Genomic DNA, 14548 nt, shown 5'->3' with positions numbered 1-14548 from the left:
ACCAACTCCTGGAGTTTACTCATGTCCATCGAGTCGGTGATGCCATCTAGCCATCTCATCCTCTGTCGTCCCCTTCTCCTCCTGCCCCCAATATCTCCCAGCATCAGGGTCTTTTCCAATGAGTCAACTCTTCACATGAGGTGGCCAAAGTATTGGAGTTTCTTTAGCATCAGTCCTTCTGATGAACACCTAGGACTGATCTCATTTAGAATGGACTGGTTGGATCTCCTTGCAATCCAAGGGACTCTCAAGAGTCTTCTCCAACACCACAGTTCAAAAGCATCAATTCTTCAGTGCTCAGCTTTCTTCACAGTCCAACTCTAACATCCATACATGCCCACTGGAAATACCATAGCCTTGACTAGACGGACCTTTGTTGGCAAAGTAATGTCTCTGCTTGTTGATATGCTATCTAGGTTGGTCATAATTTTCCTTCCAAGGAGTAAGCATCTTTTAATTGCCATATGACCCAGCAATCCCACTGCTGGGCATACACGCTGAGGAATCCAGAAGTGAAAGTGACATGTGTACCCCATGTTCATCGCAGCACTGTTTACAATAGCTAGGAAATGGAAACAACCTAGATGTCCACCGGCAGACGAATGGATAAGAAAGCTGTGGTACATATACACAATGGAATATTATTCAGCTATTAAAAAGAATACATTTGAATCAGTTCTAATGAGGTGGATGAACCTGGAGCCTGTTATACAGAGTAAAGTAAGTCAGAAAGAAAAACACCAATACAGTATATTAATGCATATTTATGGAATTTAGAAAGATGGTAATGATGACCTTATATACGAGACAGCAAAAGAGATACAGATGTGAAGAACAGACTTTTGGACTCTATGGGAGAAGGTGAGGGTGGGATGATTTGAGAGAATAGCATTGAAACATACATTACCATATGTGAAATAGATTGCCAGTCCAGGTTCGATGCATGAGACAGGGTGCTCAAGGCTGATGCACTGGGATGACCCAGAGGGATGGGATGGGGTGGGAGGTGGGAAGGGGATTCAGGATGGGGAACACATTTACACCCATGGCTGATTCATGTGAATGTATGGCAAAAACCACTACAATATTGTAAAGTAATTAGCCTCCAATTAAAATAAATAAATTAAAAAAAAACTGAAGGTATTTGTTCTGCAATGTCAAGCATGGCTACATGGGCAGATAAAGGAATCATGGAGATCTCAGAGGAATTTGGGAATGGGGAGCAGAGATACCATTCTACTCTGGTTACTGTTACTGCTATAAGTAATAAATGGATTCTTATGATCCAGTATTCTGTATGTAACATGGATATATACAGCTTATTTCTGTAGTAGACTAACTTACTAATTGGGAAGGAGAGTAAAATCTCAAGCCTTCACAATTTCAGACTTAGCAGTCCCCTGCAGGCTGCACCCCATATGTGCGTGTGTGTTAGTTGCTCAGTCCTGTCTGACTCTTTGCAACCCCATGGACTGAAGTCCACCAGGCTCTTCTGTCCGTGGAATTCTCAAGGCAAAAATCTTGGAGTGGGTTGCCATTTCCTACTCCAGGGGATCTTCCTGACCTAGGGATCAAACTTGGGCCTCCTGCACTGGAGGTGGATTCTTGACTGTGTGAGTCACCAGGGAAGCCCTGTGTATTCCACATGGTCATCTCTAAAACGTACCCCTAACCCAGCCCTTCCTTCAACAAGAATCTCACATGGCTCCCCAGCACCCTCTGCATCCAGTTCAAGTGCTTTGATCAAATCAAGTTCCTAAGGCCTATACTGCTTCTTGAATTCAGATCCCAGAGGAGCCCACCTTGGTCAGCAGGAGTACATCAATAAAGTCCAAAGTCTTGGTCTTCTCCTTGGCCTTGAGGAAGTCACCGATATCTTCCTTGGGGAGGGTGCAGCGCCGCTCCTGGATGACAGCACTTGTGAAGTCGTGCACCAGGCGGCAGGCCCTGCGGAAGCGCCGCCCATCAGGGGTGAGGTAGTACAGGAAGTCCATGTGCAGGAAGATCTGCTGATATCGTTTTGCCACAAGGGCACTGAGCTCCAAGATGGCAGCGATATAGTCACTGGGCTTCCTACAGGATGAGAGCATGAAAATGCAACAATTTAAAATATCTGATGTCTGAAATAAACTTTGAACAGAACCCTCTTCTCAAACACCTTCCATGGCTCTCTGGAAAGCCCAGGAGAAAGTTCTTATCCTCTTTAGTTTCAAAATGTTCTTAAGATATAAAGACACCCATGCCTCCATCCTTATCTTCAAGATGTCTCCTTACTATTGCACATACCATGCTCCTCCTAGCCTCCTGGCCTTTATCAAACAGTTCTACTCACCTAAAAGGATGGCTTCTTCTCTTTCCCCTTCTTGTTCTTTGATGTCCAGATCTGACCCACCTCCTCCAAGAAGACCTTTCTGATTGTCCTGGTCAACCCTCCCTCACCCATCTACTCCTGTGGATCTGTGGCTCATGTTCCCCAGGCCCTTGGGTGAGACTCACTCCTGGCAATTGCTGTCGTAGCTGAAGACGCATTTCTGCAGACTGTCCAGGGTCATGAGGCTGATATGTTCAAACATGTCCAGATGGGTGTGGCCCTCTGTGATCAGACGCTGCCACTTAGCCTGGACAGAGAAGGGGACACAGCTGAGGCTGAGAACTGCCTCCCTGGTGCCCCTTCCTAACCCCAGATACCAAGATGCACTCCCTGGAGTCTGTCTCCCGATCCGAGGCACCCACCCCCAGGGAGGACCAGGCTCATGTAGGAGTGAAAACTGTTGCTATTAGGACATGAAGTCTCCATTACTGGGAGTCAGAAGATGGGGTTTTGTAATCCTGATTCTACCCACTCTACTTTATGTGCATGAGAGTGTGCTCAGTTACTCAGTCGTGTCCGATGCTGTGTCTGATACTTTGGATACTTTTGATACTCTGGCCTCCCCAGTCTCCTCTGTCCTTGGGATTTTTCAGGCAGGAATAGTATAGTGGGTTGCCATTTTCCCCTCTGGGGGATGTTCCCAACCCAGGGATCAAACCCACATCTCCTGAGTCTCCAGCATTGCAGGCGGATTCCTTACCTGTTGAGCTCATACTTTGTCCACCATTGGTCAACTTTTCATAAAGTTAAGTGCTAACAAATGTTAGTTTTCATCATTTTCATTGTTATAAGTTGATTAGGAAAATGATCCCTATGTTAATAGAGATAGTCCTCCATGGGCCCTGAGTACTTCTGCACTTTTTTTTTTTTTTTTCTTTTTGGTTTTGCCAAAAAATTCTAAGACTCCAAGTTCTTTACCTGGGCCATTTCTCAGAGTTGTGTTTGTAGCAAACAACCTGCTTCTAACTGCTATAAATGCCACAGAGTTCCTAAAACTAATATTTCCTCCCCTGTGATATAACTTACTATATGAGTAGACATCCATAGAAGCCCACCTGTGTTATTTACATGAGATTTGGTGACTTGGAAGAAGAATGCAAACCAACAAGAAGCACATGCTGTTTGCTGCACCAAGAGTAATAAACTGTCCTTTGTCTGTGACTTAGGAGTCTCATGTATTCTGGCAGAATCCAAGAAACAGTGACAAGCTTATCGGCTTGCAAGTATGAAAAAAATCACAGGCACTTCACAAAAGCCTGTGCTCCAGTTCTTTACTTTCCCATGTATATATCAAAACCCTTTGCAATGTAATTTTTCAGTAACTCTACTTGGAGGTGGAGCCTCTTTCACCATCCTTTGATTCTGAGCTGGCCTTGGACTTTCTTTGGTCAACAGACTGCGGTGAAAATGATGAGGTGATCATTCCAAACCTAGACCCCAAGGGGCACTGCAGCTTCCTCTCAGTCTTTTCATACCCTGCCTCTACCATGTGGACCAGCCTGAGATGCCTTTTGAAGGGAGAGAATCACATGAAAGCAAGTCTATTTACCCTACCTGAGGTCATGCTAGATCAGCTTACAGCCAACTGAGCTTCAAACCTATGAGAGGACTAACCCCAGACCAGCAATACTTCCTATCTGTATGGTCAGGCTGCCCAAGACAGCTATCCTCTTGTCCTCTGTACATCCCATGCTTGACCAGTCCCTGCTTCACCTACACCTTATTCACATTTCCTCTTACTCATGGAGCCTAATCAGTAAATGCTGACATACTTGCTCTCAGCCACAGATACACAAGATGGGATATCACTCCTGGACTTTGCTTCAGACACATAAGATCCCTTTATCCATTAAACCACTGATGTATGTCTGTGTTATTGACTCCAGCTCTTTCTTCAGTCTTGAGTCTTGCAGTGCTGCAGGGTACAGTCCAACACGACCAGACCCTCAGCTGATTACTGGTACATGAGTGGCCCCATCCACATCCAGAGGAACCACCCAACTGATTCACAGTCTTGCTGTAAGTACTAAACCCTTATTGTTTTCAAGTGATTCATTACTCAGAAATAACTACTCCCTGATACTCATATTCATTATTATCATCAAATATGTCTCAAGATTCTAAGGCCTTCTGTGAAGGTAAAACAGAAGCTAACACCTTCTGAGCATCTACTATGTGCCAGGGACGTGGCTCCATTATGATATCTTGAAAGTGAAAGTCATTCAGTTATGTACGACTCTTTGTGACCCTATGGACTGTAGCCTGCCAGGCTCCCCTGTCCATGGAATTCTCCAGGCAAGAACATTGGAGAATGGCGACACTTGGTTGCCATTTCTTTCTCCAAGGGATCTTCCTGAGCCAGGGGTTGAACCCAGGTCTCCTGCATTGCAGGCAGATTCTTTACCATCTGAGCCACCAGGGAAGCTCAGCTTGCAAGAAATCTTGACCACCCTGCAAAGCAGGGATCATATTACACTCTTTACATAGCCAAGGACACTGAGGCTGAGAAAGGAAAAACAATGGACTCGAGGCAATCAGAAGAAGGAGAAATCCAGACAAGATGTCTCTGAGTCCCCATTGTCCCCAAGACTCCAGCTGGGACCCTGGGTTCAAGAGACTCACATGCATGATGTCTGCACTCTTGGTGAAAATCTTCATATAGGGCTTCAGGATGTTGAAGTGGAAGGCAGGTGTCAGCAGGCGACGGTGGCTGCTCCACTTGTCACCAGCACTCAGCAGGAGCCCATCCCCTAGAAGAGATAATCACAGGGAATGAGCAAAGAAAGAACCTTCCCTTGGGTCTCCAAGGTCATCCTCAACCCCCTTCACTCACAGTTACTCACCTAGCCAAGGCTTCAGAAAGTTGTAGAAGATCACATTCTTGGGTGTGATGGCAGCTGATATGAATGAGGACCATCAGGGACCAAGGAGAGGGGGAGAGGAGGGTCTTTTGGTGGGGAGTGGAGGCTCCCAGCCAGGAATCTGCATTCCCCCTCCAAGCCCAACATAGCAGAACAGGACCGAGAGCACAGGAAGCTGGAAGGGGAGAGGAGACCAGACCAGGCCACAGTACAGAACAGAGCAAAGGCAGAGCCCATAGACACAATGTGCTTAGACACACCCCAACCTGACACATGACTGGACATTGCATCTTCTACCTCCCAAGCATAGTCCATCACTTTACAAAACACCTTTATGGGGACCTAGGACACCACATCTGCCCTAGCACTGACCCCTTCTGAGACATCGGACATGGTCCCATGTCTTAACAAGTCCTAACAAGGCCACACCATGAATGACACAACATGACATGAGAGAACGCTTTGCCATGGGCCTGAAGACAATCTAACGTGACCTCAGTGTGCCCCAGGTGGACTCCAGACAGGACTTGAATACACTGATGACACAGACCTGAGCCAGGCAAAACTCAAACATATACTAAACATCAGACAAGATTCACATAAAGTCTCAGGCATTTCTCAGAGTGATCCTAGAGTTCCAGACCTCAGACAAACATCCAGAAGTGATCAACAGGAGAACCAGGCAATCTCTAACAGCATCTCAGACAAGAACCAGAGAGGCTCCAAGATGCCTCAAATGTCCTTGGCCACAGATGAGCTCTAGACATGACTGAGAACATCTCTGAACTCAGATTTAAACATATTCCAGGTATCACTAGGTATAACATACACTAACTGTAACCAGAATCCATGTAGAAACATACATCTGATCAGACATTGCCATTCAGCAGACATTGCACAGACATGACTGGAGAGCATGCAGCTGGGATTCTGCAGTGGGAGACAGTGGCATCTTTGCCATGCCCCCCTCTGCCTGCATCCTGGTCACTTGTACAACTAGAGGCAACACAGAGACCATGGCGATAGGCAAGCTATGGCCAGGGGGGCATCTACCTGGAGCAAAGAGCACAGGCTTGATGCAGGTGGGGTGGAAGATGCGGATGATCGCGTGCCAGGGCCCCATCCACCAGCAGCACGCATCTCCATAGGTGCTAGCCAGGCCCTGTGTGTACAGGAGACCTTCTTCTGAGCTCTGAATCTGGAGAGGAACAAATAGGACCTAATTCACACTCTTCTAGGCTGCCAGAGGGAAGGATCTGCAGGGCAGTGATCCAGAGCTGGGACGATGAATCACCTCCAGCAGCTGCTCCTCTGTCCTCAGCCTCCTGCCACCCTCTGTCCCCTTATCCTCCACATATGATAATTGGGGTCCCTTGGGTTTAGGGATAGGCAGGGTCTTTCCCTGTTTGGATCCCAAACACCGTGTTCCCCTGACTTCTCTTCCATCATGATATTCCTGATAAGGACACTGAGGCTCTGAACGATGGAGTCTGTTGCCTACATTCTCTCAGACAATAAACCTGAGACATGTGCCAACAATGTCTGAACCCAGGGTCTGTGTTCTTAACCATCAAATCACTCTGAGCCTCAAAACAACAGCTTAGAGGACCCTTAAACCACCTCCAAAACTGGGTGCTCAGTTTCAGGGACACAGGAATGGGTCCTATGACACAGGCTAGGGAAATGAAAGGAAATCCTGTGTCTTTTCCTGAAAATGTTGTCAGTGAGCTCACTTTTCCATGGGGGTTGAGCTTGTTGGATTCAGTTTTACCAAGATGATAGGAAAGCCACCACAAAGGAACAGAGAACTAAACAATGAAAACAGATTTCTTACATTATATAGACATGGATAGATCTGGGTCTGAAGATACCCCTCCTTGGATTTCATATAGTCACTTGATTCCTTTTCTTTCCATCCATCATACAGCATGGCATTTCTGCCACTAACAGCTGGAGGAGATTTCAGCAGCCAGAGAGAGCCAGGGCCCTTCTCGTGTTCACTCTGCATTCTTGGGTCTGAACCCAGGTTTCTGTTGCATGCTGCCTGTTCCCCTGCTTGCCTGGTCATCTGTCTGTGGATGGGAAGGGCAGGGGACAAGGGAAGAGAGCCAGGTTGGGGTGGAGTCTCCTCAGGGAGATTACTGGCAACTGGAGAAGGAGGGCACTGATCTAGAAGTGGACCAGCTCCAAGATAGGGTAAAAGAAAGTGACCCATCCACCAGAGAGGTGGATGTCATGGGAATAGCAACTTATACGTACACCAGCCATAAGCTGTCATTGCTCAGCACCTGGGGATAGGTGAGGACTGAGAGCAGGTCTGGCAGGGGACCTGGGATGTTATGGATGTCCATACATCACTCCATACTCTGTTTTAAAAACTTTCTGCTCATTGTTCCAGACCGAGTTCTAACTCCTCCTCCAGGAAGCCTTCCAGCATCCCCCAGAAGAGAACCTTGCTTCTTCTCTGGGTTTGCAGAGCTCATTTCCCTCTGGCAAATTCCTGACCACACCAGGTCACAGATCTCTCTGCCTGAATCTGAATCTTCATGTCCTGTCTTTTACCCAGGACACCAGGGTGGGGTGTAAATGGCAGTGAGAGGAAGGAGGAGGCTATGAGATGGTGGTGATCAATACATGAAGGAAAGAGGAAGATGGCAGAGAGAGGAGGGGAAGGGGGTTGCGGTCCTGTAGGGGCCACAGGGAAGCTTGGCAGGGGCGGGGCTGGAAGCCCTGAGGTGTGTCATGGCACCCACCACCACCAGCTCTGCCTGGGTACCTGAGGCACTGGCAAAAGTCCGGATCAAGTCAGGGTGGCAGAAAATGACCAGGGGGATGATGGGGCCCATCCACATCAAGTAACCCTGAGGGTAGTTGGTCACCAGCTGAGTTACTTTGCTCAAGCCCTGCTCCGTGGGGGGGACCTGTAAGCAAGGTAAGGGCCATCACTTCACAGAAGGAGAGTCCACTGAGGTGGACAGTGTGTGGGATCCTATACAGATGGAGGGACTCTCTGCTTCCTCCTTCCCTCTGGGAGAAGGAGGGACCTGGAGGCTGTCCAAGTCCCAAAGGTCTATCCCAGGGCACAGGGAGAAGACAGGCTCTCTGCCCACAGGGAGGCAGACCTTGGCTTGAGAAGAAACATTTTTCTTGTCCTGGGAGACAAAAAACGAGATCCTCAGTGGGCAGCTTTGTGGGTAGCAGGGTGACTGAGCTTTGGTCCAACACTCTCCCATGTTTTTCCTGCTCCACTCGGTTTCTGATTTCTTACATGGCAAGGGCTCTGCAGACCTCTGACCTTATAGCCCTGGCCATCCCCCAGGGACAACATGAACTCTGCCTATTAACCAAAGGAGGAACATGGTCTTCACTGCTCAGGCTCAGTGCAGAGTGCATCCTGTCTGTTTCTCTGTGAGCTATGGGCATGCCTTTCAATTGTGCCATCTTCAAAAGAAGAAACTGATGCCATATCCCCTCAAAGGGGAAGAAGTGCACGTTGCCTCCTAGTGAAGCACCCTCTCCCTCTCCATGCTCCATTCAAACCTGACAAATACCCTCAGGTACTCTAGGCAGGTGACATAAAACTCTTTCACCTTTGTGACTTTCTCCCCTCTCCCAAGGCCCTAAGGTGAGGATTCAAAGCACTAGATGAGACTGGCCCAGAGAGGCAGCGGGGCTCAGCTGAAGTCACACAGAAGAGTGACTGAACCAGTCCCCATGGCCAAGTCCTTGGAGGCAGAGAAGGCAGAACTGGAGAAGTTTGTAACATTCCTGCTGCTTCCAGGGCTTGCTGAGACCCTTTGAAGATCTGGAACCTCAGCAAATCTTCGCAGTGAGCTTTGGACACCCTCCGCTGTGAACTTTGCATTAATGAATAGCAATTGCAATAAGTCCTCCCCCAAGTTGTAGTTCTCATCCCAGGCATGAAAGGAAAAGTTGTCTGGGAGATTGGGGGAGCTGAATATAATCCCTCTGACCTTGACTGAGGGAGATGATGGCAAGTTGATCACCTCAGTCATCAAGCATTTATTTTGAGCGCTTACATTGCTCCAGTCCTGGACTGGGCACTGTAGTGTCTGCTCCCCCAAACTATCATCAAATTGGGAAGTGGTTACTAAGTAATTGGACGATTACCCATTTCATTAATCATGAGTGGGGTCAAGTCATAAGTATCAGTCTGGGGTACAAGCTAGGAAGGTGTGGAGGTGGGATAGGTCTAAGAAGGCTTCTGAAAGAGGAAGTGAGTAGCTGGCTTTATCTAGATTGGGCAACAGGCCCACTGGGACATCTTCGGGGGAGGGATGAGAGTTAAATTAGAGGAAGGGGTCCTGGAAAGGGGAGGAGGTGGGCAGCTGTGCTCCTGTAGGTGGGAATGGGAAGGTGGTAGATATTTCCCTTAGGAAAGCTGTGGCTGAGAACAAGACACAAGGATATGGGCCCTGTGCAGAGCAGACGCTGGATGGTGAATCTTATCAGGTGCATAATGTGTGGAAGTCAGGCAGGGAATGGACCCCAAAGCAGGCTAGGACTGGAAGGACAGGATGTGGAGAACGTCTAGATGGCAGAGTAGAGGAATGAATGAGTGAGGGAAGAGGGGGTTCCTTGGCTTCCCTGTCTTCTCTGCTGTCCTAGACCCCAGCCCAAACCTGAGCCCCATTCCTGACCTCCCAGGAAGTCCATCTACCTTGACTTCCCAGACTCAATCTGCTGCCCACACTCACCAGGCCCAGGTGACCCAAGAACCAGTTACGTTTTGGGGGCTGCGAGAAACATTGGAGGCGCCGAGAGTTGTTGTAGGAGGTGTAGGTCCAGGCCAGGACATGGGCCAGGAGCCAGGAGGCCCCTACCACCAGCAGCAGCAGCCACGGGGAGGTTGCCACTGGCCCGAATCCCAGCCAGGACAGGCTCAGCTCCAGCATCCTGTGGTCAGATGGGGTGCAGGGTGGCGAGTCCTGAGGATGAAGGAAGAGACAGTGATGGTGAGCTGTGAGGCAGAGACGGAAAGAGGGAAACGAGCAAGGGAGTGAGGGGCAGGGATAGGGAGGGCTGGGGATGGGCAAGAAGGACTCAGAGACAGACAGACGGACTGGGAGAGGGGAGGGAGAAACAGAAATTTAGAGGAAGAGGGAGAGACAGAGACAGAGACAGACAGACAGACAGACAGACACACACACACACACACACACACACACACACACACACACTGGTATCCACTCATCTCCCAGGTCATCTCATTCCCTGGAGCCACCCTGCCTCGGGCATCTGCCTTCCCCACCTTGGGCCAGAACCCTCAGCTTCTGACCTTCTGTGTGGGCTGGCTTGTGGCACACAACTTCTTCTACCCTCCTCCTGGGATGGCTGGGTCTGACCCCAGATCTAGAGGAAGCTGCCAGGGGCTGGGCTAAATCAGCCAATCCCCACAGCTTCCTTACTTCCTCCCCACCTGGCAGCTGTCTGGATACAGGGTTGGGGGAGGGGGAGCTGCCTTTGAATCAGCTCAGGATCTGCCCTCCTGTGTGGACACTGGCTCCTCTGGACTCAGTACCTCCCACGTGAGCAAGTTGTGGTGCAGACAAACGTGACTCTGGGCCTCCAGGTTCACAGCCACCCCTGCACTTCCAAGGCCAGTGTGTGGCAGGCAAAAGCATGCACAGGAGGGCTGGGCAAAGCTCTCTGCAGCTCCTCTCCACACATGGGCCAGGAAGCCTCACACACCATTTCCAGGCCTGGAATCAGGAAGCTCAGAACTGTTAAAATTCTGGCTTTTGGGGTCACACACAGCCTGGCAGGAGTTCAGGTTGTGTCTCCAAGCAGCCCAGGGTCTGGGGTGAGACGTGACTCCTGCAGAACAGGAATAGAGAAACCTACTTGACTGGGGATTACCTGCATCAGACTCAGAAGATAAAGGGCCCATTTGGAAGAGGGCTCCTGGAGGCTGTGAGGAGCTTAGAGAGAGCAGGGTCCACACGGGGGAGGGCAGAGCTGGGAGTGTTCTGCCCTGCCCTTGCTCTGATTGTGGGCTCTGTGTACCCTCTGTGGGCTCAGTCTTCCCATCTGGGAAATGGGAAGTTGGATAAGACCCTGAGAGGAGGCCTGAGAAGGGTTCTACAGGAAGATGGTAAGGATCAAGACCGCCCAAAAAGATGGAATGAAGGAAAAGGGCTAGCTACTACTACTTGTGCTAGTGTATGTTGTGGAGCCCTATGCCAAGGCCACAGGACAAAAAGCTCTGCAAATGACCAAGTCCCATAGCAACTGCTGCCATGAACCTCTGGACATAAACTGGCCTGTTTCCTGACACCATGTTAGGTAAAATACCCACCCTATAACAACCCACTCCAGCATTCTTGCCTGAGAAATCCATGGACAAGAGAAACCTGGCGGGCTACATTCCATGGGGTTACAAAGAGTCAGATGCAACTGAATATACACATAGCATCCTAACCGATCACCTAATACCACCATTGCAGTAGGAATTTTCTCTGTCTTCAGTTCAGTTCAGTTCAGTTCAGTTCAGTCGCTCAATCGTGTCCGACTCTTTGCGACCCCATGAATCGCAGCATGCCAGGCCTCCCTGTTCATCACCATCTCCCGGAGTTCACTCAGACTCACGTCCATCGAGTCCATGATGCCATCAGCCATCTCATCCTCGGTCATCCCCTTCTCCTCCTGCCCCCAATCCCTCCCAGCATCAGAGTTTTTGCCAATGAGTCAACTCTTCGCACGAGGTGGCCAAAGTACTGGAGTTTCAGCTTTAGGATCATTCCTTCCAAAGAAATCCCAGGGTTGATCTTCAGAGTGGACTGGTTGGATCTCCTTGCAGTCCAAGGGACTCTCAAGAGTCTTCTCCAACACTACAGTTCAAAAGCATCAATTCTTCGGTGCTCAGCCTTCTTCACAGTCCAACTCTCACATCCATACATGACCACAGGAAAAACCATAGCCTTGACTGGACGGACCTTAGTCAGCAAAGTAATGTCTCTGCTTTTGAATATGCTATCTAGGTTGGTCATAACTTTTCTTCCAAGGAGTAAGCGTCTTTTAATTTCATGGCTGCAGTCACCATCTACAGTCTTGAGGCTATAAAAATTTGGCTACTAGCCTGTGAAAGGGTTCCGCTCTCCCCTGAGCCTGCCCGCTGTTCTAAAAACATCTCCTACTCTAATAAAATATTCTCCTCTCATTCTGCCTCATGTCTGGAAATTCTTTTCCAACCCATACACAGACCACGACATGTGCCAGTAGCCCACATATAGTAAGCCTACTCTGTGCAGACAACTGTATGTAAAGATTGCCTACTCTGTGCTGGGTACCTCAAAAAGCATGCCTACTGTGTGTCAGATGCTCTACGTAAAGCGCATCTACTGTGCCATGTACTCTGTATAAATCTTGTCTAGTGTATGCCAGGTGTTGTACACAAAGCATGCCCGCTGTGAGTTTGGTCATCTTTGTAAAGCACATCCACTGTGTACAGGTTGCTCTACGTAAATATGCCTACTGTGCGCCACATGCCTGACATAAAGCATACCTGCTCTAAATAAAATAAACCTATTCTGTGCAAAGTACTTACATAAAGCATATTGACTATATGGCCTTCCCAGGTGGGCCTAGTGGTAAAGAACTCACCTGCTAATGCAGGAGACTTATGATACATGAGTTCAGTCCCTGGATCAGGAAGATTCCCTGGAGGAGGGCATGGCAACCCACTCCAGTATTCTTGCCTGGAGAATCCTAAGGACCCGGGAGCCTGGCGGGCTATGATCCAAAGGGTCGCAAAGAGTCCAACACGACTGAAGAGACTTAGCACAGACACATGCATATTGACTATATGCTAGATAATCTACAAAAAGTGTACTTACTATATGCTGGGTTAGTGTTTAGTTGCTAAGTCATGTTCGACTCTTTTGCAACCCCATGGACTGTAGCCCACCAGGGATTTCAGTCTGTGGGATTTCTCAGGCAAGAATACTGGAATGGGTTACCATTTCCTTCTCCAGGGAATCTTCCTGACTCAAGGATCAAACCAGCATCTCCTGCATTGGTAGGTAGATTCTTTACCACTGAGTCACCTGGGAAGCTCACTACACACTGGGTACTCTAAACAAATCCTATCTATCATATCCAATGTATTCTACATAAAGTATGCCTGTTGAATGCCTGACATAATACACAAAGAATATCTACTGTGTGCTGGGTCCTCTAAAAGAATCATACCTACTATGTGCCAGGTACTGTATATAAAATATTTGTGCTATGAGTCAGGTGCTCTACACAAAGTACACCCGCTATGTGCCAGAAGTTCTGTCAGCAAGATAATACATCATCCTTCCCTCAGTGCTCTGGGCCAGCACCCTGGGATCAGGCAGAGACCCAAGTGATGACAAGTGGGGAGATACTTATGAACAGAAGAGCAAACTGAGGCTCAAAGAGGGCAAGCCTCTAGCCTAAGTTGCAGAACTGGAAGGAACCCATGTCTGTCATATCACCAGGCCTGTCTTTCCCCTCTGCCATGCTGCTCCACCCTCATTCACAAGGGACAGTACCCCTGTTAATCCAGGGATACTTATAAAGAAGTACTCTCAGGCAAAGTGGTGACCCCAAGGGGGAGATACCTTGAGGTCTTTGTATCATCACATGGATCACACAGCCATATTCAGGGTGCACCACCCAAAGGATCTTCAGTGAATGCACCATCTCTTCCTGGCCCTGTAGGGTGGGCTCTGGTGAGAGAAAACTTGAAGGATGGGGCTCCTGGCAGAGCTACTGATCAGGAAAGTAGTGTGGGGAGGAAGGAGTCCTGACATTGGTAGGATGCTGGGGAGACCCTAAACCTCCTCCCCCAACACTGGCCAGGGGAATTAAGTGGAAGATCCTAAAACTGTCAGTGGGGTGGGGTGCATCCTGCCCCCAGAATTTCCTTCCTCTCTGTAGATTTCACCTCCTGACAGTTCCATTTACATCAGGGTTAGGCAGGCAAAGCCAGAATATGATAAACCAAGCAGTGTCCTGGGACATGCAGGAGAAAGAGTCCCCAGTGCTCAGAGGAGTCAGCTCACTGTGGACCTACTGTGTGCTGGGAATAGGCAGGCAGCCTAGAGTAGTAACTGTAACCACCACACCAACATTTACCAACATAAGCCACTGAAGCTGTTTTAAGCCCCTTCCCTGGGTAGGGAAGACCCCTGGAGAAGGGACTGGCTGCCCACTCCAGTATTTTTGCCTTGAGACTTCCATGGACAGAGGATCCTGGTGGCTTACAGTCCATAGTGTTGTAAAGAGTTGGACACAACTGAGAGACTAACACACACACAAGTATATT

At 48.8% G+C, this 14548-nt stretch overlaps 1 protein-coding gene across 5 annotated transcripts in view; it reads right to left on the bottom strand.

Annotated features, from left to right (window-relative positions):
* The window catches only part of LOC101118184 (cytochrome P450 4F3-like), a 30745-nt gene extending 20138 nt beyond the window's left edge, over positions 1-10607 (bottom strand). Inside the window, exons 1-7 of one of the 5 annotated variants that reach the window (XM_042249747.2) lie at positions 10432-10607; positions 9951-10181; positions 6286-6430; positions 5215-5268; positions 4994-5121; positions 2497-2618; positions 1803-2073 (exon numbers count right to left, since the gene is read on the bottom strand). In XM_042249747.2, the coding sequence (XP_042105681.1) occupies positions 1803-2073; positions 2497-2618; positions 4994-5121; positions 5215-5268; positions 6286-6430; positions 9951-10148 (918 nt within the window). In that variant the 5' untranslated portion in view covers positions 10149-10181; positions 10432-10607. Of the gene's footprint in view, positions 1-1802; positions 2074-2496; positions 2619-4993; positions 5122-5214; positions 5269-6285; positions 6431-8008; positions 8154-9950; positions 10182-10431 lie in introns of all 5 variants that reach the window. The other 4 variants (XM_012177756.5, XM_027979067.3, XM_060416251.1 and 1 more) reach the window with 4 other exon arrangements.
* Positions 10608-14548: the final 3941 nt, after the last annotated feature.

The sequence above is a fragment of the Ovis aries genome, chromosome 5, assembly GCF_016772045.2.
Source record: "Ovis aries strain OAR_USU_Benz2616 breed Rambouillet chromosome 5, ARS-UI_Ramb_v3.0, whole genome shotgun sequence".
NCBI classification, from domain to species: Eukaryota; Metazoa; Chordata; class Mammalia; order Artiodactyla; family Bovidae; genus Ovis; species Ovis aries.
This window is presented reverse-complemented; position numbering and strand designations above follow the sequence as displayed.